General features: G+C 43.0%; 3 protein-coding genes across 3 annotated transcripts; 2 read left to right on the forward strand and 1 right to left on the reverse strand.

The window, feature by feature from the left end:
- Window positions 1–1,868: 1,868 nt before the first annotated feature.
- Window positions 1,869–9,694, forward strand: psmc6 (proteasome 26S subunit, ATPase 6). The gene is made up of 14 exons (XM_021612317.3): window positions 1,869–1,973; window positions 2,422–2,501; window positions 2,607–2,646; window positions 3,661–3,713; window positions 3,819–3,886; window positions 5,276–5,390; window positions 5,479–5,566; window positions 5,847–5,908; window positions 6,026–6,149; window positions 6,384–6,445; window positions 6,778–6,898; window positions 7,254–7,334; window positions 7,489–7,560; window positions 9,223–9,694. Exons 1-14 carry the CDS (start codon window positions 1,889–1,891, stop codon window positions 9,339–9,341), a joined length of 1,170 nt encoding a protein of 389 aa, XP_021467992.1. The 5' UTR covers window positions 1,869–1,888; the 3' UTR covers window positions 9,342–9,694.
- Window positions 9,684–14,203, reverse strand: cgrrf1 (cell growth regulator with ring finger domain 1). The gene is made up of 6 exons (XM_021612318.3): window positions 13,954–14,203; window positions 12,780–12,919; window positions 11,988–12,168; window positions 11,281–11,428; window positions 10,874–10,981; window positions 9,684–10,566 (listed from the first exon to the last, which is right to left on the reverse strand). The coding sequence occupies exons 1-6, from the start codon at window positions 14,055–14,057 to the stop codon at window positions 10,234–10,236; spliced, it is 1,014 nt and encodes a 337-aa protein (XP_021467993.2). The 5' UTR covers window positions 14,058–14,203; the 3' UTR covers window positions 9,684–10,233.
- Window positions 14,170–26,188, forward strand: ddhd1b (DDHD domain containing 1b). The gene is made up of 13 exons (XM_021612316.3): window positions 14,170–15,368; window positions 15,597–15,800; window positions 16,197–16,325; window positions 16,633–16,780; window positions 17,121–17,230; window positions 17,563–17,669; window positions 18,056–18,315; window positions 21,093–21,171; window positions 21,282–21,431; window positions 21,709–21,773; window positions 21,963–22,144; window positions 22,820–23,071; window positions 23,821–26,188. The coding sequence occupies exons 1-13, from the start codon at window positions 14,576–14,578 to the stop codon at window positions 24,003–24,005; spliced, it is 2,664 nt and encodes an 887-aa protein (XP_021467991.3). The 5' UTR covers window positions 14,170–14,575; the 3' UTR covers window positions 24,006–26,188.
- Window positions 26,189–26,250: the final 62 nt, after the last annotated feature.

A 26,250-nucleotide genomic window follows, 5' to 3' on the forward strand; every position in this document is an offset into this window, starting at 1 on the left:
GAGTATAGCGGGAACAAATCGCAAATGCCTCTATCCACTCACTCCGTGTCTCCAGGCGCCCAGTTCTTTCTTGAAATCGATACAACGATCCCACAGTAATCCATGTCCCGTTATGTACTCGTTCAGAACACGGAATATCCCACAGCATTTCAAAGCATTCGTATGGACATGATTATAAAGCGATCTATAACAATGCTTTAGTCCGCAATGCTTTATGCTAGAAACAAGCTGTAAAATGCAGGGGACAGACGTGACGCCGATGCATGTGAGATATATTTGGTTTGTCTCTATAAAATTCAGAGGATGCACTACAACCTTCTATAGCCGAGGACAAAAGGAGATAAAAAAAAAGACTTCGCTTGAAAAGTAATGATTCTGTCACTTTCAATTGACGTTTGACATTTCAACAGGATACTAAATAAAATACTAACTTTAAATCAGTCAGGAGCAAGCCAGGTCGCCTTAGAAGGAACGAACATGTATTATTTGGGATATATTATTATTTCAAAGCTACAGCCTGCCATTTAAGAAATCAATTGTAAAGCATTTGTGACATGCTACAGGCAGGCAGGAGCGCTCTGCATTTCAACAACACATCAACAACAGCATGCAATAAATGTAATATATAAACGGTATAAAATTACATTTAACTTTGTATTAAATTGTAATGAAACTAAAAATGCCTTATTAGGCTATTCAGTCATTCTACTGTGTCTTTGAATTCACTTATAGAAAACAGAGGTTTGGCCAGTCTTTGGTTTGAGGATCATGTGGTGAGCTATGTATGTTAATTTAGCCTAGAAAATGTTCTTATATTCCAATCCCCAAATCACAGTCAACACAAATCGTTTTTGTAACAACAATATCATGGAATAAAATATAATAAATTAGAAAATTATAGGTTCCCTAATGAACAAAATGACATGTGCATACCTGATATGTGACAACTGTGTTAAACAATGATTGGCTTTTTGTCTAAATCATTGATGATCAGATATTTCATTTGTAACTGGTTTTGTTGAGCTCAATTTTGACAGTTGATATCTTAAGCACTTTTCCAAACTTAGACTATCTTTCTTATCTTAATTTTTTTTTACAGTGGCCTGTATATAAATCAAAACTCCTCAGGTGCTGCAGCATGCGCTCATTCTTTGGCATGCTCTGTTGCGGTATTAAAAAGATTATCCTCATCCCCAGTCATGTAAAATTACGTAGATTGGAATGAAATGCGTTTGTAAAATGCATTTTTTTTCTCAGAACGCAAATAAAATGATTCACGCAGTGCTTTACTATAATGGATATATTTTCACCCTTGTCTGCAGTGGTCTGCGAATCCACAACCTTCTGAGTTGAGTACTTTGCCTTGTAATGCTTACAAAACAAAGTACACAAGGCTCTGATCTGTCCTAGGAGTGGGGGTAAACGGTAGGCATGTTCTCTGCTATCTACTTTATGTCTTAATGATTAATTTTGGTATAGGGGAGGGTCACTTGTATTTTTTTCAAGCGTCCGATTTTCTCCAGGTATCCCTCATTATAAATAACGTACAGTCCCTTATTATTAATCTGTGACCCATCATCACTGGGAAAGTCACCCACGCTAAACATAACCAGATTAATTTTCAGATAGAATGATTTGTTTTTGTGATTTGAAAGTGAGGGCGAATATTTTATTTCCCAACAAAACTCTTCTTTTGGATCGAGAGGATTTTGTTTTCAGTGTCAAGGGGCATCCTTTGGAGCGTCCTTTGGTATTGGTCATATTTTCACCCAGTGAGCAGTATGAGGAGACACCTCCCCCATGTGGCAGATGTTACAAATTGCATGATGACACAGAAACAAAACCCATCTTCCGACGTCGTACAGTTCCCATAATTCATAGAGGCAACATGGCTGACACCAGAGAAAAGGGACTTCAAGATTACAGGAAAAGATTACTTGAACATAAAGAGATTGACGGACGTTTAAAAGAGTGTAAGTAATGTATTACCGTGTCTTTGTCAATAGATCGGAATAATGCACGTAAAATTGGTTATCTAACTAAAATGAGCAACAACCAGTTAGATAAGCGGTTGTTGGCTACTTGTAACTCGCTTTGTCATGCAGTGCCAGTAGACTCGTCCATAGAAATGAATGGTCTTCACAACCGGCTAACGCGTTAGCAAAATGCTAGCTACAAAAACATATGTAACTAGCCGTATATTGAAGTGTATTTGCTGTACTAAACCATGGCAAAACAGTTTAACCAGCTAACGTTATTTGCCAAGACCGATAGCTAACAATACTAGTTCGAGTTTAGCTTGAAGTCATGGAAGAACAATAACAGACATAACCAGCTAACGTTAACTTACTAATTGTAGCTAGCTAACGTTCGCTACACATCTTGATTCCATTCGTATCCTCTGTCTGACTCTGTTTTCAGTGAGGGAACAGCTCAAGGAACAGACAAAACAATATGAAAAATCTGAAAATGACCTGAAGGCCTTACAAAGTGTTGGTCAGGTAAGATGGTGTATTCACACATGATTATTGACCGGCAATATAGTGTACACAAATGTGTCTTAATGAATGGATTTGAACTGCGAATTATTTTCATACTTTATGTAGATTGTGGGTGAAGTGCTCAAACAGCTGACGGAGGAGAAATGTAAGTTGTAGCTAATATCACTGCAATTTATATTGCCTAGCAATATTGCCTATTTATATGCCTAGCTACATCCTTAAACGGTGTGTGGTGTGTTCGTAAATTCACTCTGGTTAGCGACTCCGATTTCAAAGCACTAGTCAGTGTGTGCCAGAGAGCTGAATAACTGATGAGCAGAGTAACACCCATTGAATATAACCTGTGTCGGCCAAAACAATTCATAAAATTGTTGCCAGCAGCACAGTTAGTCACCAATGCTCTAGACAACATGAAAACATCCTAAGCACCTCTGCTAAGGCGACTAAAATGGTAAGAGTGAGGTGTTCTCTCATTTGTGTCTGGAAGTAGCTAGCAAGTTAGCCAACTTTAGGCAGGTGACTACAGTTGTGAGATCAGAACTCTCGGGTCAACCCTACTCCTCAGCCAGAGCGTACAGTGTGCGCTCTGAATGTACAAACGCCCAGAGCTCACTCTGGCACTCCAGAGTGCATTGAAGAACACACAGTGCCATTGGTGCGTTCATAAATTCACTCTGGAGTGCCTCAGTTTACTTTGGGCATTTGTAAATTCAGAGTGTTGTCAGATTGTCCGTTTGCTCTCAGAGCGTTCAGAGCGCACACTGGACACTCTGGAGGAGGAGTAGGGTTGATCCAAGAGTAACTGATCTCACAACGGCAGTCAAGCACCCAAGCCAACTGGCTAGCTACTTCCAGACACAAATGAGAGAACACCTCACTCTGACCATTTTACTTGCCCTAGCAGAGCTGGTTAGGTTGTTTTCATGTTATCCAGAGCGTTGATGACTGTAACTGGGCTGCTGGCAACAATTTAATTAAGTTTTTTTGCCAACGTTTACTGACACCGGCCATATTCAATGAGTGTTGAGCGCTCCTAAATTCAGCAGTTATTCTACGCTCTGGCACACTCAGACGAGAGTGCCCTGAAATCGGAGTAGATAGCCAGAGAGAATTTACGAACACACCCCATGTTATGTTCATTATTTACTTCTCTTCACAGTCATTGTCAAGGCAACCAATGGACCCCGCTATGTTGTTGGCTGCCGCAGACAAGTAGGTCTTAAAACATGTTACCAACGTTTCATCAGTGATTATTTACTTAATGTGTCATCTCTCCATGATGGTAATTGAGCTCATCTCTCTGTCATTTTCACACAGCTGGATAAATCACAGCTCAAACCAGGCACTAGAGTGGCCCTGGACATGACCACCCTCACCATTATGAGGTAGGCACTAGGGATTCCATATGTGACAGAGATGAAAATCTCTGTTAGAAACGTAGAAAGACAGGGCATCTATTAGCAACAACTAGGATGGGTTGCTAATATGACTAGGATTGTGCCTTTGGCTTCTGGACAACCAAAGAAAGTTGATATGAAAAGCAATAGAACAGGAGAGAAATGCTGCTTAATGGCATGAGGAAGTCTTTATAAAACAATTGCCTCTGTTTCTATGGTTGAATAATGGTTAGGCTACGTTGAAGCAAAGTAAGACATGCCTCATTATTTGAAGTAAAGTAAAACGTTCAGTTTCAAACAATTATACTGCCACAAGCTCACATTGCAAAGTGGTGGGTGACTCGCTGATAGCCTGCCTACCATCGACTATAGCCTATGCACTCGAATGAAGAATGGGAGGCGCCCTTTGATTACGAGTTGAGATTGAAAAATACAAGTAATAGCTCTTTAATCGTGGCCATCAAAACAGTTTAACACGTGATTGCATTTAGAATTGTTATTTGTTGCGCATTGACTGGGCTTGCAAAAGCACATTTCACTCCAGTACCAGCTTTTTGAGGAGCTGCTCTCGCATTGTCTGACAGGTGGTAGGCTATTCCGCTCCTCAAACCAGGCTCTGTATGCTGTGCGTGTGTGATTTTAATAAGATACATGCATGATGACTAACAAAATACACGCATCTATTTCATTCCACAAAAGTATGTAAATTCACCTATAGACTGATAAGCATGAACGGTAAAAATGCATTTTCGGTGGCTAACTGATTTAACGGTTAACCGTTAACATCCGTAATTTGTACTGCACCCACACGCAATAGGGTTGCAAAACATTTTAATTGCGATTTTAAAAAAAAATACAAAAAATTGACCATTTATATATTGCGATATAGATCAAAACACTTGGGTGAACTGTTGGAACTATTGAAATAGAATGATTTATATTAAGAGGCGAATTGGAAAGCAGCAGTGTTGACTGCTTTTGACCTAACAGAACAGCATGCAAACTTATAGTGAATCTAACTTTGAGGAGGGGGAACTGTGCTGCTTGAGTGACAGGGCTTGGTGTGTGGGAAGCAGCCACAAGCGATGAGAGGGAGAGAGGCGACAAACGGAGTAAACCGTAACTAACGTTACACGCAGCTTATTGGCGTTCCAAAATATTGCATGCGATATGGCTCTCTTGCGATATGGATATTGCACAAATCAATTTAGCAATTTCAATGTGAATTTGATTAATTGTGCAGCTCTAATACAGACACACACCTGTTGAGCAAATGTCAATTCAGTCTACTGACACAAAATGGTAAAAGTATAAGGTATGTCAGGCCTAAATGTTTTCCCTGATGGTAGATAACATGTACGCTCACACACCCTACAGGTATCTGCCCAGAGAAGTCGACCCCCTGGTGTACAACATGTCCCATGAAGACCCTGGCAGTATCTCCTACTCAGAGATTGGTGGCTTGGCCGAGCAGATCCGTGAACTGAGAGAGGTACACGTCACATCCTACAGTACAGTTAGTACTGCTTCCCTGAAGCAGGCATGTGTTCTATATGACACTCCCCTGTGTTCCCTGTCAGGTGATTGAGCTGCCCCTGACCAACCCTGAGCTTTTCCTGCGGGTGGGGATTATCCCTCCAAAGGGCTGCCTGCTCTACGGACCTCCAGGTGAGTCACTAGCAGGATTTTGATGTAGACTTTAAATTGTTCCTTGATTCCTCATGTCCTGGATTCCTTGACCTACATCTCAAAACACATTGCATCAAAAGATCTGAGGTTCCTCCCCTCAGACCTTCTCCTCCAATGCGTCTTGAGAAGGAGGTCTAGGAATAAAGGATGCGGCGAACCAAGGAAAGACTTGAGATTCACCCTGAGTAATGCTGGTTATGTCACCGAGGTCCTGAGGGTTTATTCATCGAGTTCCTTTATGCACTTATCTTTTCATTAGGCACCGGAAAGACCCTTCTGGCAAGAGCTGTAGCCAGTCAGATGGACTGTAACTTCCTCAAGGTGAGTAATAGGCTACACTTTGTTTTCCTCCACTGTCCCTTGGGCTGTATTCACTATTCTTTGAACAACATGGCTGATGCTTAGCATGTCCTGTCTTCTTTGCACCGGTTGCGGCAGGTTGTGTCCAGCTCCATTGTGGATAAGTACATTGGAGAGAGCGCCAGGCTCATCAGGGAGATGTTCAACTATGCCAGGGACCACCAGCCCTGCATCATCTTCATGGACGAGATCGACGCCATCGGTGAGCATCCTCACCTGTAGCCTGGTCCCAGATCAGTTTGAGCTGTAAAGCCAATTGCTGTAGTCATTGTCAACCAAAGGAGTTGGCTATACAGCAAAACCAGATCTGGGACCAGGCTAAGCATCCTGAGCCCTGATGCCATATCTATCTATTCCTTCTCCCTTTGCTTAGCATTGCGTGCAGTGTCTGGGAATGTTGAATGTGTTGTAAGTTAAATACTTTTTTCTCTACAAGGTGGCCGAAGGTTCTCAGAGGGCACGTCAGCTGACAGAGAGATCCAGAGGACCCTGATGGAGGTAAAATGGGCGGCCATAACTCTTAGATATATGTTACATAGAATGGATAATGTTCAACAGATGTTGCTTTCTATGAGAATGATGGTTCTGTAAAATATATTTATTTGGTGAAAGACCGTTCTGTGGCTTGGTCAGTACAGTATATCTTCTGGGTGATGTTGAAGATGGGAATAGAACTCGGTGACGTGTAGTTTGCAGCCAGCTTGACTGGCATTTCAATACGTACTGAAGGGTCTTACTGAAAGATGTCTAAAGTTATCCGGATTCACGGCAGATAATCTTCTCTGTGAGTTGGCTCCTCGCCGACTTTTGTGTGTTTGTGCGCCGCACAGCTGCTGAACCAAATGGACGGCTTTGACACCCTGCACAGAGTCAAGATGATCATGGCCACCAACCGGCCTGACACCCTGGACCCTGCACTGCTGCGTCCCGGCAGACTGGACCGCAAGATCCGTACGTTCTTCCTCCTCTCATCATCATCCCGCAACCTTCATACTTAATCCTCTTAATGTAATATAATGATATATGCCATTTAGCAGACACTTCTATCCTAAGTGACGTTTGTGTGTGTATACAATCCAATATGTGTGTATACATTCTTTGATGGTCCCGGGAATCCCCACAAACCTGATGTTTCAAGTGCCATTGCTCTACCAACTGAGCCATGCAGGACCTTATCTCCTTTGGGAGATAAGGCCACAATGATCTCCTTCCATTTCTTTCTCAATCATAACCAAGTAGAAATAAATGTGAATGTCTATGGTATGAAATGGTGAGTGACCCATGGTTATTTCTACTGTTCCAACAGACATTGAGCTGCCCAATGAACAGGCCCGCTTGGATATCCTGAAGATCCACTCTGGCCCCATCACCAAACATGGAGAAATAGGTGTGTGTGTGTGTGTGTGTGTACTCACTCACTATGGAGACACTGTGGTCTTGATTGTTAGCACAGCTGGGACTGGGACACATTTGGGTGTAATCATGTTTTCGATTTTGTTACACTGCTTCTTGTAACAGGTGTTGTTGCTTTGTATTTTTAGATTACGAAGCGATCGTGAAGCTTTCAGACGGCTTCAACGGAGCCGATTTGAGAAACGTGTGCACTGAAGCAGGTAACTGACCAACATTATGGGCGGATTCCTGGACTGAAAAGCTATTTTAATGAAGATTCTCCATAGAGTATGCTTTTTAGTTTACAGTCGTGGCCAAAAGTTTTGAAAATGACACAAATATGAATTTCCACAAAGTTTGCTGCTTCAGTGTCTTTAGATATTTTTGTCAGATGTTACTATGGAATACTGAAGTATAACTACAAGTATTTCATGTGTCAAAGGCTTTTATTGACAATTACATGAAGTTAATGAATAGAGTCAATATTTGCAGTGTTGACCCTTCTTTTTCAAGACCTCTGCAATCCGCCCTGGCATGCTGTCAATGAACTTCTGGGCCACATCCTAACTGATGGCAGCCCATTCTTGCATTATCAATGCTTGGAGTTTGTCAGAATTTGTGGGTTTTTGTTTGTCCACCCACCTCTTGAGGGTTGACCACAAGTTCTCAATGGGATTAAGTTTCCTGGCCATGGACCCAAAATATCGATGTTTTGTTCCCCGAGCCACTTAGTTATCACTTTTGCCTTATGGCAAGGTGCTCCATCATGCTGGAAAAGGCATTGTTCGTCACCAAACTGTTCCTGGATGGTTGGGAGAAGTTGCTCTCGGAGGATGTGTTGGTACCATTCTTTATTCATGGCTGTGTTCTTAGGCGAAGTTGTGAGTGAGCCCACTCCCATGGCTGAGAAGCAACCCACACATGAATGGTCTCGGGATGCTTTACTGTTGGCATGACACAGGACTGATGGTAGCGCTTACCTTGTCTTCTCCGGACAAGCTTTTTTCCTGATGCCCCAAACAATTAGAGGATTCATCAGAGAAAATGACTTAACCCCAGTCCTCAGCAGTCCAATCCCTGTACCTTTTGCAGAATATCAATCTGTCGCTGATGTTTTTTCTGTAGAAGTGGCTTCTTTGCTGCCCTTCTTGACACCAGGCCATCCTCCAAAAGTCTTTGCCTCACTGTGCATGCAGATGCACTCACACCTGCCTGCTGCCATTCTTGAGCAAGCTCTGTACTGGTGGTGCCCCGATCCCGCAGCTGAATCAAATTTAGGAAACAGTCCTGGCGCTTGCTGGAGTTCTCTCCTTGAAGTTCTTGATGATCCGATAAATGGTGGATTTAGGTGCAATCTTACTGGCAGCAGTATCCTTGCCTGTGAAGCCCTTTTTGTGCAAAGCAATGATGATGGCATGTGTTTCCTTGCAGGTAACCATGGTTGACAGAGGAAGAACAATGATTCCAAGCACCACCCTCCTTTTGAAGCTTCCAGTCTGTTATTCGAACTCAATCAGCATGACAGAGTGATCTCCAGCCTTGTCCTCGTCAACACTCACACCTGTGTTAACGAGAGAGCCACTGACATGGCAGGGCTGTTTTTGGGGGATTCAGTTCATTTGCATGGCAAATAGGGACTTTGCAATTAATTGCAATTCATCTGATCACTCTTCATAACATTCTGGAGTATATGCAAATTGCCATCATACAAACTGAGGCAGCAGACTTTGTGAAAATTAATATTTGTGTCATTCTCAATTTTTGGCCACGACTGTAAAACTAGTCTTAATCTGTGTCTGGGAAACCAATCTGAACATAGCTGTTATTGTCCTGAACCCAACCTGCTGTTCATGCTCTAAGTCTCGTTCTTTTCCATCTTCCAGGTATGTTTGCGATCCGTACCGATCACGAGTACGTCACTCAAGAGGATTTCATGAAGGCGGTTCGCAAGGTTGCCGACTCAAAGAAGCTTGAATCCAAACTGGACTACAAGCCCATATAAATGCCTATATCAGTATTCCTATATGTGAAAATGGAAAGTAGATGAGAAAGAGAGGCTGGGATGGGGTTTGCTGTTGCGGTTTAACTTTTTGTGTGATGCAGAAAAGCTTCTTGGGGGCGGTGTCTGTTCTAATTAGTGTACCATTTATATACAGAGTTGCCAAGAAGTGACCTCAAAACAGTTATAGATATTGGAAATGGATACATTAATGTCTGTCTCCACTCCATAGTGTGAAATTTATGCACACTGACCCAGTATTTAGGGTTATATTAACAAAACAAATATTCTTGCCATTGGAGCACCTGTATCTGTAAAATCAAAGGAATATGTCACATTAAAACATTGATATTTCACACTGATTGTCCTATTTATTTATTTTTTGCTGCCTTTTAAACCTTGGAAGCTGTGATGCCAGGTTTGATTTCTTTGTGATTTTCATAAAGATGCAATTCATAACTTTGTCCACGATTTTAAGGGTCAAAAGAAAAAACACCTCACTGTATGGTATATTGACAAAAACAATACATTCTCTATACATTGCACATCAAAAATATTAGGTTTTCCATATCTACATTTACAAATAGTACAAGTAGTTTGCACATCGATAAACTCAACGTGATAAAATGTGGTTCATATGCTCACACAGCTATAAAACAGTTGGAAATGTCCAACAAAACACCTCAATGTGAAACCATATCATCCATCCGCTAAACACTTTGATTCTGTTGAAATTGTACTCATGTATCTGTTGGAACAGCACCCATTGTGACAATCAGCATGGACTTTTTGGACACCATTCCTTCCTATCAGTAGCCTGTAGAGCTACTCCAATGAGTAACATTACTACGTTCATATAATAAATACTGGTAATATTGACCTGCTACATTACAGTTCATTCTTCCTCTACCTCCTCCATATGGGGCTGCTGGAACAGGGCAAAGGACTCTAATACGAAAGCTCTGCATATGGGGCAGTGTTGGAAGCGATGGACACAGCCGTCACACACACAGGCGTGCCTGCAGGGCAGCAGGACGCGGTTAACAGGTGCATTCTGACACACCACACAATCTTTGCCTTTTCCCTCCTCTGACCAATCCTCTTCATCTTCCATTCCTGGCATCTCCTTTCCGGGTTCTCTTTTCTGTGTTTCTGGTGGTGCCTCTGTGCTACGGTCGGGGTCAGTCGCCTCCGACAACCCCTTGCTCTCGGCTGACATAAATAGTGGCTGGAGCAGATAACATTACATTTGTAAGGATGTTAACTGCCAGCATCAGACTTGCTCTTAACAGTGAATACTCTGTTCTAATAACTACAATAGCACATCACGTAGGAAGCAATGTATTGGCACATTGGCCTGCATTCTAAACGGCACGCTAGTATGGATATTAGAACACAACCAAAAATCTGAAAAAAGTAATGATAGGCTACTGTAATCTCACTGAGCCCTTGTCCATTACCTTGAACAAGACATTCCTGCTACGTCAATGAGACTGGAGAAATAAATGATGAATTAACAAAAAATAAAGCCGTACCTTCAACTCATACATGTTCCCTTGTGCCGTGAGGAGATACTGAAACAGGATCCGTGCCGACAGGCTGTATTTGTCATCTGGAACGTGAACCACTGTGACGCTGGCGACCTGAGCGAGAGGAACAATGAGGGATAATGAGTGTCACATCCCAGGACTACGCCCATGCCAAGATGGTAACTTTAAACCTAACGAGCACACCTTATATCGGGGTGTGGATTGCATCATTACCCCTAGGATAATACACATTGAAGTGATTGGACTTCCCGGACACAGATTGGTCCTGGACATAAAAGCTCTTTCAGTGGGAATTTGCCGTTGAGCATGTTCTAGGACTAGGTTTAATTTGTGTCCACGAAACTGGCCCCATGTGACGATGTTCCAAGTATTACCAAGACTGTCACACTAACAATGTTATACGTGTCCCTTGCTTCAGATTCGGCCAGTGTGAGTACAGCCACTATGGGGTAGCGTTCACGTGGCAAAAGCCCGAAATCATTGATCCCCAGATCGGCTGGCATCTTGGTATAATGCTCCTCTCTGTCCTCTCCACTGATACTGAGGCTTTGGTTAAGGGGTAAAATACATGCAGGATGAAACTGAACTGAAAGACATGCAATTTTAGCCTTGCATGCACTCCATCCGTCTATCCTCAACCTTAGTGTCACAACTAAATATCATGATGATGAAATATGACATATCATACATCAATGAAACATGCATTAATGTGCAATATTTCATAAAAGACAAACATGAGCAAATAATATCTTCTAGAACCTGACTATCAGAAATCAAATGTTATTTGTCACAAGCCTTTCCCAACAATGCAGAGTAAAACAATTCACTTTAAAAAGTAACACAAGAGGAATAAAATACATAAGAATGAAGCTATATACAGGGAGTACCAGTACCAGATCAATGTGCAGGAAGGAGTATGAGGTATTTGAGTTGGACACTGTATGTACATAGAGGCAGGGTAAAGTGACTAGACAACAGGATAGATAATAATAAGAGTAAAAATGAAGAACACATCATAGGACCATCCCATATACAAAACATGTACTTATACTAACAACAACGATACCGATTATACGATTATCGCCTGTGAGAAGGATACTGGAAGCTTTGGCAGTGGTGGTACTGGAAGTGCAGAGCTTCCTGGAACAGATGTGGTGTGGCGAGCTTACTGGGGCCGTGTTGGTGGGTCTGTAGCGCCCCCTGTAGGGCATGGACACCACAACCCCAGTAACAACTCAGCACACAAGGCTCCAGGCAGCATGGAAGCAGGGACACACCCTCTGGAAAGAGGAAAACAATGAATGATTCAAAGTGGCAGTCAGATGGGTGTTGAGGAAATTGGCATGGATGCAGTACTAGTTGTATATTTCCCTGGTTAACCACTCAATACGAAAATGTGGTATATTTAAGCAATAAGGCCCGAGGAGGTGTGGTATATGGCCAATATACCACAACTAAAAGCTGTTCTAAAGTATGACACAACGTGGAGTGCCTGGACGCAGCCCTTAGCTGTGGTATATTGGCCATATATCACAAACCCCTGAGGTGCCTTCTTGCTATTATAAACTGGTTACCAACTTAATTAGAGCAGGAAAAGCTAATGTTTTGTCATACCCATGGTATACAGTCTGATATACCATGGCTGTCAGCCAATCAGCATTCAGGGCTTGAACCACACAGTTTATACAATCTAGATTCACGCATCATTCATGGTGGCACACCTATAACATAGTGTGGGCAAAGGCCTAATACAACACACTATGCTATACAGGTCATTTTTTCAAAATCACCATTGAAATAGCTTTTAGGTCCAGGAGGCTTAATCTGGATCCCGGAAACTGGCTCTATGTGTGGTTTGTTGCATAATAACTGTCTTTGCATGCTCTCTCACCAGTCACAGAGGCCACCCCAGAGGACTCCACCTCTAGGGCAAAGGGGTTGGTCACCTGAACCATCCTCTTCTCTGGGACAGGCACGACTGACTCAGTCTCATCAGAGCTGCGGAGAATCACTGGGACATCGAAACCAAACCTATGGGAGATATGGTGGAACATAGGACAGAAAATCTGAATATTTCATTATGTTGTGTGTATAAGAGATCAGACAAGATAAGTGAAGTAGCCTAAAGTATAACAACTTGATATTGCGTGCACACCAAATTGATAAAAGTTTATAAAACAATTTCTGCTTTTAAAGAAAGCTCTCTAATAGCCTACCTTGTGATGTAAAGAAATGCATGTAGAACATTGTAAATGGCTATTTAAAAAACAAACACATGTTATAATAAAACTAGTAGACAACTGTGCAGAACAGTCCATGTTTCAGTAAATACAATACCAGATACTGTATTTTTTTCTGAGGCAATGACACTTTGATTAACTTTCCCGAATGCCAGGTTTATCCAAGGTCCATGCTATCCAGGGTCCTTGGGACGTCCCAACTCTGACTTTACCCCATTGCAGTTGACTTTTAAAATGGTTAAGTTTCAATAAGGGTTAAGGTTAGGTACTGGTTATAGTTAGGGTAAGAACCGTTCCAAGGTTCCCGGATAGCACTAACGCTACAAAGTTTAATTTGACTTGTTGTGTGTATGTACTGACATGCATGTGTAACTGATAGATACACACACCCCCACAACATGTGAATATTTCTAAATGTATGTACATTGCAAAGTATTTTGTCTGTAATGTATTTTTCGTTATGGGTCGCAGCCTAATAAAAATAGTTATTGCCATTGCCGTCGGCTAATGGGGATCCTAATAAATAAAAAATTTAACATTTTCGTGCCTGCCTAACATTGCAACATTTATCACTCTGTATGCTGTCACGTGATGTGTCAACGTATCATTGCCGTGATGTCAAATGACCATCGCCGTTTGCAATATTTATTACCGCAAATAACACAGTCTCCTGTGATTTACTGAACAAAATATAAACAGGGCCGATTGCTTAATGTAAGTACAGATAGCTGGCAACTTTATTTGTTGGCTAAAATAATAATTCCATTCAATAATAACAGCCTAATGTTGTTGTTGTCATAACAAGGCAATTTGACAGGAACCTACCAGCCGAGGACCATGGCGGCGGTAACAACGAAACATAACGATATGACAGTAATGTAAAATAATGGAGAATATTCATACAACGTAATAAGAAACACCGCTGCCATTTTTTTAAAATCTTGGCTAAAGATAAATAAACCAATGTATGATTAAACCCGTGGAGAAAACAATATTCGTATACTTCAAAGCAGTTACTTCCGTCTTTCAACTACGGTGGCCAGTGCACCATCTGCCCCTCATGCGCAATCTTTTCGCGCATTTGGGAGGAGGAGCACGTAGTCTACCATTGTAATTATGTTGTAAGCAAGTCGCAGATAGGCATGCGAATAGAATAAGTGAACAGGTAAACCTACTGGCAGTGACAAAATGGGTCTCTGAGTAGTAGGATATCTATCAGTAATTTCAAAAAGTCTCCAATTTGGTAGCCTGTATCTGGGTACTGAGTGGATGAACCGGCTCAAAGATGGTGGCATTTACAATAATCAAGGAGGAGGTTTGGAAACCGTTAGTCCTGGACCTATGACTGTCAATCAAAGGTCAACAAGAGGCGCAGAAATAAATACGTTTGAGAACGTAGGCCATATTGTTTTTTAGGGAACAAGCTGTTGATTTTTTTTGTCAAGTGATGAGCAATTTTAAGGACATTAAGCCGACTACCCGTCGACTGAGCTCGGATAATAATTCCGTGAGCAGCAATGACTGGGATATGGCCAATGATGTGTTTGTGTCCTGCTACGAGGAACCGATGGGAGAGACTATACACGGGGAGATGGACTCGGTCCAGTCCGGCTTGGAAATGCACTTGCCTCCGCTGTTGCTAGGCGATCACCGTTTATCTCAAGACGGCATGATATTGGGCCTAGTGGGTGAAACTTACTCGGGCTATCACTCTCTCCCCGACTCAGGGACAGGCTATTTGGACATCACAAACGACCTGAAGTACACCGAAAGTGATGGGAGTGTGACTACAAAGAAGCGGAACCGCTCCAACAGTTCCAGACACCGCGGGGAGGTCGTCACCGAGCTGGGACCCGAGGAAGTGCGATGGTTCTACAAAGAGGACAAGAAAACCTGGAAGCCATTTGTTGGACACGACTCTTTGAAAATTGAAGTAATTTACCGCAAATTATGTGAACTAAACCCCTGCAAGGTGAAATGTCGCAATCATGCCACCGAACCAGAGAACCCCAGTGGGTCAGCCACGGGGTCCGAGGCCCAACCGGAGGATGTGGCGGAGGGGGGAGCTGTTCAGGCGGATCCGGCAACAGGAGAAGGGGAAGGTGGAGGGGAGGGAGGATACGAGACGGATGACATCGACCTGGATTCCATAAGTGTCAACGTTGAGGCTGTTTGCGTCAGAGGGGGTCTCTATGAAGTGGATGTCAAAGAGAAAGAATGTTACCCCGTCTACTGGAACCGTGAGTAGCCTATTCTTATCACTATAGATGTTTCTCTCTCTCGTGCTATTTGTCTTGTTAATAATATTGGTTTTATCACACTTATGCCATTCCTATTCAATAAGCATGTCATAACAGTCCCACATCTGTCCGAGCATAGAGCAAAGTTAGCCTACTGCTCATTCAATACCTGCTCATTCAATACAGATGGACCGACATGACCATACATCGCAACCCCTTTGTCCACAGAGCAGGACCGTATTCCTGTGATGAGGGGCCAGTGGTTCATCGACGGCACGTGGCTTCCTCTGGAGGAGGACGAGAGTGACCTCATCGAGCTGGAGCACCTGGCCCGTTTTCGTGGCCACCAGATGAGGGAGATCTACGAGACTGCCACCGAGGTGGTGACCACCGCAGTGGACAGCAAGGACTGTAAAGTGGATGGACTCAATGGCAAGTGGGGACAGGGGCGTGCCATGTTGGGCGTCTGGCGTGACAGTGTTGATGAAGGGTGTATTGTGTCACATTCTATGTGAATGATATAGATGAACAACACACACCGGTTCTGGGCCCAAAAAACAAACACTTTGAATAAGGAAAGAAAATAACGTGGCTAGAACTTCGCACATGGCTACCGCAGAAAACAAAAACAAGCGATTCTTATTGGACAATTTCATATCTGGACAATTTTCTTCCGTTTTATTACCTACTGAACACGACCCTTGATTGAGTGCATGCAAGCGGTGTATGGAAGTGGGATTTCTACAAAAGTCACTGGAGACTTAATTCACATTAACGGAAGGAAGTTATTAGGTCTATGTTAATTAATTTCCCTCTTGATTCTTACAGCGATCCACAGTTTGAAACTGAGCCGAAGCCATGTGGACTGGCACAGTGTGGATGAGGTGTATCTCTACAGTGATGCCACCACCTCCAAGATCGCACGCACTGTCACCCAGAGACTGGGCTTCTCCAAAGGTTTGTATCCCCACTGAGGTGAAATAAGAATCCTCTGTGTTTCACTGCCTACAACGAGGTGTATAACATCTAACTTAAAACCTGCAGGTACAATTGTGCACCTATGGTTATAATGCATTATAAGCCTTGTCATAAGCATTTTTTTTTTTTCATCTCATAATGATCCTGAGTAAAAACATCCATTTTGACAGAAATAACTAGCAATCTTTTGTGGGATTTGCTCAAATACTGTGTTTCTGTACTGTATAAAACTACATTTACAGTGTTCTGTATAATAACTGGTATAATTCCCCTGTGTCCTCCTCAGCTGGCAGTAGTGGGACGCGTCTCCATCGGGGCTATGTGGAGGAGGCAGCGCCCGAAGACACACCGCCCGAAACAACACACATTGTCTTTGTGGTGCATGGGATTGGCCAGAAGATGGATGAGGGCCGCATCATCAGGAACACAAGCATGTGAGTTACAGGAACAATGAACTCTGTTATAATACTGTATAAAACCCTATCAGAACCTGCCATAGAGTTTTATACAATCTCATATGTTTATAGTCTAGTATTATTGTACGGAAAGCGAGCAGAGTGGGAGAAAGGATACCAACGATTGGACCTGGAAGATTCAATCTAAAGCTGTCGCGGCACCATTGTTTATGATCACTTATTCACAGCTATGTTGTGCAATAATAATGCGCTCATAAAGCTTCATGAAGAGGGTATTCCTAGAAAATATGACCAAACATTCTTGGTAGTGTAACGTTTGTTTATGCGCATCTGCCTCTGTGCCTTTATTCGTCTACAGGATGAGGGACGCTGCGAGGAAGATGGAGGAGAAGCATTTCTCCGATCGTTCCACAGAGCATGTGGAGTTCCTTCCTGTGGAGTGGAGGTCCAAACTGTGCCTGGATGGAGGTATGTTTGGCCACACCTACTTTGTGACCTATTGAAGACCTGAGTGGTCGAGAAACGTTGTCGCCAATAAACCTCATGGTAGCATAGATGGCAGGGTGTAGAGTCCGGTTTTTATCGTATGTGTATGTGTATCTTTTTCTTGTCTTGTCTCTCTTGCAATGAGACAGACCTGTATACATAAAGGTGAAATAAAATATCCCTTTAAGTAGTAACATCAGCTATTAGTGTGTATAGATAGGTCATTTTGCTTGTAGTCCCACTGTTTGACATACCGGAGGGACTGAAATGTCTATGTAGGTGACTTGGTGTGTGTGGTTGTGTGATGGTTGCAGACACCGTGGACTCCATCACTCCAGACAAAGTTCGAGGACTCAGAGACATGCTCAACAGCAGTGCTATGGACATCATGTACTACACCAGCCCTCTGTACAGAGACGAGGTGAGACTCTCTTAGTTAATGGCACCACCCATTCATTAACATTCCAAATAAATTACCATGAATCCTATGAGCCCCTCCTCCCCATGTTTGGTGCCACTGTATGTCTGTAGAGTAGACAACTATAGGGGCCCACTGGTCACTGTGAGTCAAATAAACATACAGTAGACATATGATAGTGTCCACTTTCGCATGCCATGTGTCTAGACACACACACACACACACACACACACACACACACACACACACACACACACACACCTGTCTGCATGTCCCATGCATATTTTACCACATACACGCACACACTCAATCTCAAATTCTAATATCTACCAATTTGCAGTTGCAGCCTAATACACAAATGTAATTCATCATGCTTTGTGTGTCTGTAGATCACTAGGGGTCTAACTCAGGAGCTGAATCGTCTATACACACTCTTCTGCATGCGGAACCCCGAGTTTGAGGAGAGTGGTAAGGTGTCCATCGTGTCCCACTCCCTGGGTTGTGTCATAACCTTCGACATCATGACAGGCTGGGACCCCGTACGCTTCCATCATGAAGAACTATCGCCGGAGCCAAAAGAGATGCAAGAGTGCTGGTCAAGCTATCAGGAACGTCACCTACAAGAGGAGCTGAGACTCACACGACTCAGGTAGGTAGACACTCAATAGCCAGGGTCAGGCTCTAATTTCCCCTCCCCCCCAAAATATTATTTTGTTTTGTCATTGTTGTTTGGAACCCACTGAACGCAAGTCGTCGTCAAGTTTGCCACCCCCCAACGCGTCCGTTGGTCATGCCTGTTTAGCTGCCGTGTACGGAGCTCGTGCGCTCCCAGTACCCAAACATGCATGGCTTGAGAGATGCGATCACAGGTCAAGTGTTTGTAGCTAGCTACCTAGTTTATATATCAACAGTACTGCCAACAGTATCACCCCCACCCCAGGCTTGACTCGTTGCACACGGGATGCTGGGCGTGCTTTGGCAGGACCCGCCGGGTGCCCTGTGTGTCCTGATAGGACCCAGGCCACACCCCCTCTTTATAGAGCCCCACAGAGGTGTCATATAATACCCATAAAACCTAACCGTCAAACGCGAATGGTTCCAATCATTTTTCCACCATTCATTTTTCCCATAGGGGATTATAGAAACACTTAAAATAAGGGCTGTGTTTTGTGTAGGCTTACCCTGGTGTGACTTTTTGATAACCATGTAAATCTCTCGGACAAGGTGACTTTTGTCTATATATTCGTCTCTATTTACTCTCAAGATTCAAAAATGCTAATTAGCATCAAAGTAGACATCACGCAAGACTACAAACCCCTGCAAGCAAATCCCTGCGTCATCTTTAGCTGGCACCTTTGCTAACGCGTAAATGTAAAGGAATTTAGACAATTTATTCATTACTACAGTTAGCTAACATTAGATAGTTAATCCAGAGATTCTTACCTTTGCCTCGATTCAGCAGTCTCGTCCAGATCATCATGGCATTTGTAGTTCTTTATGACAGCCAGCAGCTAATTAGCATTTCATTTGTTGGGTGTAAAATACAAGCAAATATATTGATAAACGCCACGTTGTCCGAGACAGATTTAGACGGTTATTAAAACGCCACGCCATAGTAAGCTCACACGAAACATAGACCCATTATTTTGTGTTTCTGAAATCCCCTGTGGGGAAAATGTATGGTGGAAAAACGATTGGACCCATTTCTCTGTTTGACCACTAGGTTTTTATGGATATTATGATTCATACTGTTGTACTCTATGGTGTTGTTAACGTGTTTGTTGTCTTTGTAAAATAATTCACTTTAAATAGTACAAAAAACAACATGTACTGCCACAGCAGCATGAAATTGTATTAACACTTGTTAACACTTGCTTTAGCCTATATCATCATCAATATTTGGTCTGGTTGGCTGATAGCCGCAGCAGATAGAGGCAGAATGACATAAAGAGGTAAATCACAATCAGTAAAAGAAATTGAGCTAGCTATCTTGTAGATTTACATCAGTCAGCAACATCAATGATCACCCGATTTTCCCGATGGCATTCATGTCTTTAAGAGGGAATGTAACTAGCTTGCTTACAATTTGTGATAATGAGAGAGTGTGTTGTTTTAGAAATAAATAGATCTTTGCAGAGATACACTATATATAATATTTTTTTTAAAGAATATGGACACCCATTCAAATTAGTGGATTCGGCTATTTCAGCCACACCCGTTGCTGACAGGTATATCAAATCGAGCACACAGCCACGCAATCTCTATAGACATACTTTGGCAGTAGAACGACCTTCCTGACGAGCTCAGTGGCTTTCAACGTGGGACCGCCATAGAGTGCCACCTTTCCAGAAAGTCAGTCTGGCAAATTTCTGCCCTGCTAGAGCTGCCACGGTCAAATGTAAGTGCTGTTATTGTGAAGTCTAGGAGCAACAATGGCTCAGCCGCGAAGTGGTACGCCGGACAAGCTCACAGAACGGGACCACCGAGTGCTGAAGTGCATAGGGCGTCAAAAAAAACATCTGTTCTTGGTTGCAACTCTCACTACTGAGTTCCAAACTGCCTCTGGAAGCAACGTCAGCACCAAGAACTGTTCGTCGGGAGCTTCATGAAATAGGTTTCCATGGCCGAGCAGTCGCACACAAGCCTAAGATCACCATGCGCAATGCCAAAGTTTGGTGGAGGAGGAATAATGATCTGGGGTTGTTTTTCATGTTTTGGGCTTGAGCCCTTTAGTTCCAGTGAAGGGAAATCTTAACGCTACAGCATACAATGACATTCTAGACAATTCTGTGCTTCCAACTTTGTGGCAACAGTTTTGGGAAGGCCTTTTCCTGTTTCAGCATGACAATGCCCCCGTGCACAAAGTGAGGTCCATACAGAAATGGTTTGTTGAGATCAGTGTGGAAGAACTTTGGGATGAATTGGAACACCCGACATCAGTGTCTGACCTCACTAATGCTCTTGCGGCTGAATAGAAGCAAGACCCCACAGCAATGTTCCAACATCTAGTGTAAAGCCTTCCCAGAAGAGTGGAGACTGTTACAGCGGCAAAGGGGGGACCAACTCCATATTAATGCCCATGATTTTGGAATGAGATGTTCGACGAGCAGGTGTCCACATACTTTTAGTCACGTAGTGTATGAATTATGAAAGTATTTTTATTTTATTCTTTTATCTCCCTGAAACGTCTGTTCACGGCCCTGGCCAGGGTCAAATTCATTAGGCACCAAACAGGGGGGAAAAAACTGGCTCAAACAGGGAGGGATTACTTCAACTTTCAAACTCATTTTCTGTAGGATTTTTTTGTTGCTACGGTGTTTCCTATTGAATGCGACCCAGATCCCACCGCCATTTGTCCCCAGTGTTGAATGTTTATGTTTCATTTACGGTTGTGTGATAATATTGGTGTTGCATTCATGTCTAAAGGTTACGGGATTTGGAAAATCAGTTTGCTGGTTTGCAATCCCCATCATCTGAAGGTTCTTCTTCAGCCTTGAAATTTAAGGTGACAAATTCCATATTTCATTCCTTCTAATTGTTATGACAGATAGATTGAGCCATGGATTTAACCGCGGTTCCCCTCTGATTTTCTCTGTGCCTTTTATTTTGTTATAGGTGGAGAACTTCTTTTGCATGGGTTCTCCCCTGGCCGTGTTCTTGGCGTTGCGAGGGATCCGACCGGGGAACAACGTGACCCAGGATCACATCTTACCCAAATCCATCTGCCAACGTCTCTTCAACGTCTTTCATCCTACCGACCCTGTGGTGAGCCAACCAACTGAACCAGAGAGTAGAGTCATTCAGTCATGGAGTCAGTCACTGATGGTATACTGTAGCAGATCCGTAAAGGATTGGAAGGGAAAGGGGCTCAGGAAGGGCTTTGGTAGGGGTGGAAACATACCTGCTGTTTCCGTTTGTGCTTCCAGAGTCAAATCAAGTGGCTGGCTAGATAGTGTATGTACAATTTGGTTTTGGGTTCCGGTTCCGAGATTGCTGATGGCATGATGGAAGTGCTTAATGATGCCTATGGCTGTATTTTCAGGCGTACCGATTGGAGCCCCTAATCTTAAAGAACTACAGTAACATTTCACCTGTCCAAATACACTGGTGAGTAGTGGATTTAGTATTTGATTTTGAGTAGAATAGATCACAGTCAGTACACACGACCACACACACACACACACACACATATATTGGGACAGCACAGAATCGGCAGCAGAGCAGCACCCTTGGAGCAGTTTTGTACGAATCAGTGTTTGTGAATGACATGTATTGTATTGTGACCGGGATCTACAGGTATAACACAAGTAGTCCGACTCCGTACGACCAGATCCGTCCCACGCTTCTCAACCCTGCACTGAAGGAAAGTGCATCTGTCTCGGACACAGAGAGCCTCCCTAGCCCCTGTACCTCCCCCCCTCAGGCCCGAAGACACTACGGAGAGTCCATTACGAACTTGGGGAAAGCCAGTATTATGGGTGAGAGAGAGAATGAGTGACGGGGGGAGGAAGGGAGAGACATAGGGACTTTCAGTGGTGGATTCTTCATTTTTATCTCCTTGCTTTTTAGACTTTGCTCTTTGTTTATCTTGTTGGTGTTTTTTACTTTGGTCTTTCCTGAAATTGGCTTATTTTGTTATTTTATAGTATAGAGAGTGGGCTGTTTGGCTTTAGTCAAGGACAGACCTACGCATTAAGATATATATATATATATATATATGTGTAATAATTTTTGAATTCTGTGGAAATACCTAATTTTTGCTCGCTGAAACAGAAGTAGATTGCATAGCTGATGTAGCAGCAAGCCAAGCACAGAACCACTGTCCAGAAAACCCAGCCTCAACAAATCAATGGAGAGCCATTAAGTCTTGTCACAGGGATTGACACTATAGAACCTATGAATAAAGGATTTCCTTCATTCATGATTAGATAGTCTTTTTACAGAACACTTTGCAGTATAGGACCAAGTCTAATGCAATTATGTAAATCAACGGGTGTGAAAGGTACAGTATAAATGTCCCCTTGTTTTCCTGCCTATATCTGTGAGAAGTTAGTAGACTTGTGTGTTGTCCTGTGCTGTGCCATGTGAACGTGAGTGTGTGCATGTGTGCTTGTCTGTCTTTGAGTTTCGCTGTGTGCTCTCTGTCTCGGCAGGCGCGGCAAGTCTCGGCAAAGGCATCGGCGGGATCTTCTTCTCCCGCTTCTCGCGCTCAAGTGGTCACGTGGGCGGCGTGGAGGAGGAGCCTTCCGACTCGGAGGGCGGGGTCTTAGAGGTGGATAATGCCGTGTCAGGGGAGGAGGGCGTGGCTGCGGAGTTAGTGGAGAAGTTAGCGGTAGTCGAGGAGACGAGAGAAATAGAGCACTCCATGTCTCGTTCCACCTCGGCTATCCTGGACAACACCACATGTACGTATCCCTATACCAGATCTATTCAACCGAAGCATCTACCTTAGTGCTCCCCACAGACCTGGATCAATTATGCATTGCAAATATTTTATACGAAATTGTTGAGGTGTGCTTGATTTAGCTTGTCAGGCACAATCAATCAGTCAGTCAAATGTGTCTGTAAAGCCCGTTTTACATCAGCAGTTGTCACAAGGTGCTTTTACAGTAACCCAGCCCTAGAGGCAAACAAAGGCAGAAGCAAGAGCACAGTGGCCAGGAAAAACTAATTGGAAGGAAGAAATCTATAAACTCTGCCCTGTAGTACAGTTCGAAAAGGTATTCTTTGGCTGTACCCCTAGGGGAACTCTTTTTGGTTCCAGGTAGAACTATTTTGGGTTCCATGTACAACCCTCTTTGGAAAGGGTTCTACCTGGAACCTAAATAGGTTATTCAAAGGGTTATTCTATGGGGGGGACAGCCAAAGAACCAAACCGGTGTCATAACCAAAAGTGCAAACTCATGCTAGGCAGGCTAAATCAAGCACATCGTAATTATTTTTAAGTATATGAAAAATTTATTGGACCCTACTCCCTCATATTGTTTTCGAAAGCCAGCAGTGAATTTGACTACACACTATGCCCTTTTGGCAGAGGTTTCCCTATTGCATTTTGTAACTGCTTTGTCCCTGTATCTATGGCTAGTATTTAAAGTGCGTGTTTTGTGTGTGTGTGTGTTTGTTGTGAAACTATTTGTCTTTCTGTGTGTTACAGTGGAGTTGGAGAGGCGTATTGACTTTGAACTGCGAGAGGGCATGGTGGAGAGCCGCTATTGGTCGGCGGTGACCTCTCACACTGCCTATTGGTGTTCACACGACGTGGCACTGTTTCTTCTCACTTTCATGTACAGACAGGAGTATCCCACTCAGCTCTCTGAGGATAACCCAGAGTTATCCTAACCCACAGCCAACACACACACAAACACACCCACTTGATCTTGCAACCAGACCGAGGAGACATGTCTGTGTGTCAGAGCCTGTGGTCAGCTGGTGGTGATCTCGTCAGAGACCGTTCCCTTTACCCTACGGGTTCTAATAGTGACTGTTCCTCTAATGTTCCCAATGCTGTCAATTCATCCACCCCTGTGGGTTTATTGAATACCGTCTCCCCTCCAAAGCACCCACCAACCCCAATTAAGACTGTTCCTCTTTCCTGTGACCGTAAATGATGACTGTGTCTCTTGGACTGTGTTGGTGTCGGACACAGCTTTGACTCGGTCTGTGTGACTCCTGAAACTGTAGCCATGGCTCAAGCCTAACCTCTCTCAACTCTGAGCATCAACACTCATTCAGATGTTTAGCCTGTTGAGAGAGTTACATTCAAATCCATCCTTTCATGGTCTGAATGCCTCAGAGAAGCACACTGAAACCCGTTCAATTGCATCGTTTGATTTCAACCCGTCAGGTCGATCAAAGTGGATTGTTATGGAAGGGTTGAAGTAGCCAGACGGAAACACTGCACTCACCATTGTTTTATCCGTTCAGTTTAACCTGGCTAGGGTTAAAGCCAAATGAATGATGATGACATTGGATGGAGCATACTTAGACTAAATGAAATGCAGCTCTATACACTAACTGTACTGCTGCGACGATGCGTGGAGTCGCCAAATTATGTTTACACTAACTGACTAACTGCAAGACTAGGCTGAAAGATACTAATGTTAGATACACAACTTGAACAAAGTTGCCAAATACAGTTTTTGTTTAGCTCTCTCTTATAACAGTGGCAGGTTCGGTCGGTTTTGCTGGTCCATAGGAAGGCCGGCCGAATTGCTTTGTTCTATTGTGAATTGTCTTGTTCGAAAAGAGCACTCCATTTGTAATACTAACACTGACATGTTGCACATATACGGTAGCTTTAAAAAAAATTCGGCACTTTCTAGTCAGGCAACGAACAGAGATACGACATATCGGTAAAACAACAGTAAAACACACACATGAAGGACTCAAAATGTTTCATGTGCATCCATTGATCTGAAACAGAGTAGCAGTAGAGAAGTCTGCAGAGTACACTCCTTACAATTCTAACACTTGATTTAAATCAATAACTATTCAGGCCAAAATGAAAAGGAAGCATGATGTGCAGTATGTATGTAGACAGGGATGAATATGCTCTGCTTAAGATTGTCTTACTAGTAGTGGGGGATTGTAGCATGCCACATTGAAAGTCACCTGGAGGGTTCCTCCATGATTTTTTAAAGTAAAAAAAAACAAACAAATGTATTACACTAATACAGAGTGACATCACTCAAATTGGATCTCTGCCATAATCAAGGATCAATCAAGCTTGCCATCAGGAAGTTTTTTTTAAATATGTTTGGTGTCATGTATTTTGTACACAGTATGTGTTAAGAGTTTGCCTTTTTGCCGTCTTGTGAATGTTTGCTGTTTAAGTTCTCCTCAGATGTGTTTGAGTCCATCCCTTGTTAAGTCATACTGTCAGATTCCCAGGTATGCTACTGTGTCATCCCGTTGCGTCTGCGCTTACAAATGCCTGATTCACACTATATGGCCGAGCGGAACTGTACTGTGCTGGCACAGATATTTTCTTTTCACTTTGTCCTTTCTAGCGTCATTCCAGCAACTATGGTGTATACGTTACCAGGCCAGTTCCAATACAGCTTGGTTAAGTTTGGCTCAGTAGTGTGAAAAGAGGATTTAGAGGATTTTGTTTGTGCTTCACTCCTTGGTTTTGCATATCCTTGTTTACATGTCACACTGTCACTGTTACACTCAAACATAGCAAGCTGATACCTCCTTCTTCCTTATGTTACAACTTACCCATTCATGTGCCATAATGTGTAACTGACATAGATATCTTCTCTTAATTGTGCATAGAGTTGTCATTCGAGGCTAAATGTACTGTACCCTAAGGGCATTGAATTGTGATTGATTGTGTTGTGGGTAGTCCATTCTTCAGCTATACTCCCATTTGCCTTGCACTAGAGGACATGTTTCCACTTACTGCCCAATCCACTGTCATGCTCATTGCTCACTCTTTTTAACCTGTGTTTTGTTCAAATGAATGACGTAATGCTTAACCTTGGTAACCCTTTTGTTATACATTAAAATGTATCTCTACAGCTGTCTGTCTGTGGTCTCAGTTTATTCATATGTGCTCATGAACAAAGACAAGACGGCCCAT

This window comes from Oncorhynchus mykiss, chromosome 8 (assembly GCF_057628025.1).
Source record: "Oncorhynchus mykiss isolate SJ-2025 chromosome 8, ASM5762802v1, whole genome shotgun sequence".
Taxonomy (NCBI): domain Eukaryota; kingdom Metazoa; phylum Chordata; class Actinopteri; order Salmoniformes; family Salmonidae; genus Oncorhynchus; species Oncorhynchus mykiss.

Coding starts and splice junctions, on each gene's coding strand:
- ddhd1b (XM_021612316.3), top strand. CDS start 14,576: ATGAGCAATTTTAAGGACATTAAGCCGACTACCCGTCGACTGAGCTCG. Junction 16,326..16,632: donor GAGACTGGGCTTCTCCAAAG/GTTTGTATCCCC, acceptor TGTCCTCCTCAG/CTGGCAGTAGTGGGACGCGT. Junction 21,172..21,281: donor CTTCAGCCTTGAAATTTAAG/GTGACAAATTCC, acceptor ATTTTGTTATAG/GTGGAGAACTTCTTTTGCAT.
- psmc6 (XM_021612317.3), top strand. CDS start 1,889: ATGGCTGACACCAGAGAAAAGGGACTTCAAGATTACAGGAAAAGATTA. Junction 3,887..5,275: donor ACCACCCTCACCATTATGAG/GTAGGCACTAGG, acceptor CACACCCTACAG/GTATCTGCCCAGAGAAGTCG. Junction 6,446..6,777: donor TCCAGAGGACCCTGATGGAG/GTAAAATGGGCG, acceptor TGCGCCGCACAG/CTGCTGAACCAAATGGACGG.
- cgrrf1 (XM_021612318.3), bottom strand. CDS start 14,057: ATGGCAGCGGTGTTTCTTATTACGTTGTATGAATATTCTCCATTATTT. Junction 10,982..11,280: donor CAAGGGACACGTATAACATT/GTTAGTGTGACA, acceptor CCTCTCGCTCAG/GTCGCCAGCGTCACAGTGGT. Junction 10,567..10,873: donor GGAACATGTATGAGTTGAAG/GTACGGCTTTAT, acceptor TATCTGCTCCAG/CCACTATTTATGTCAGCCGA.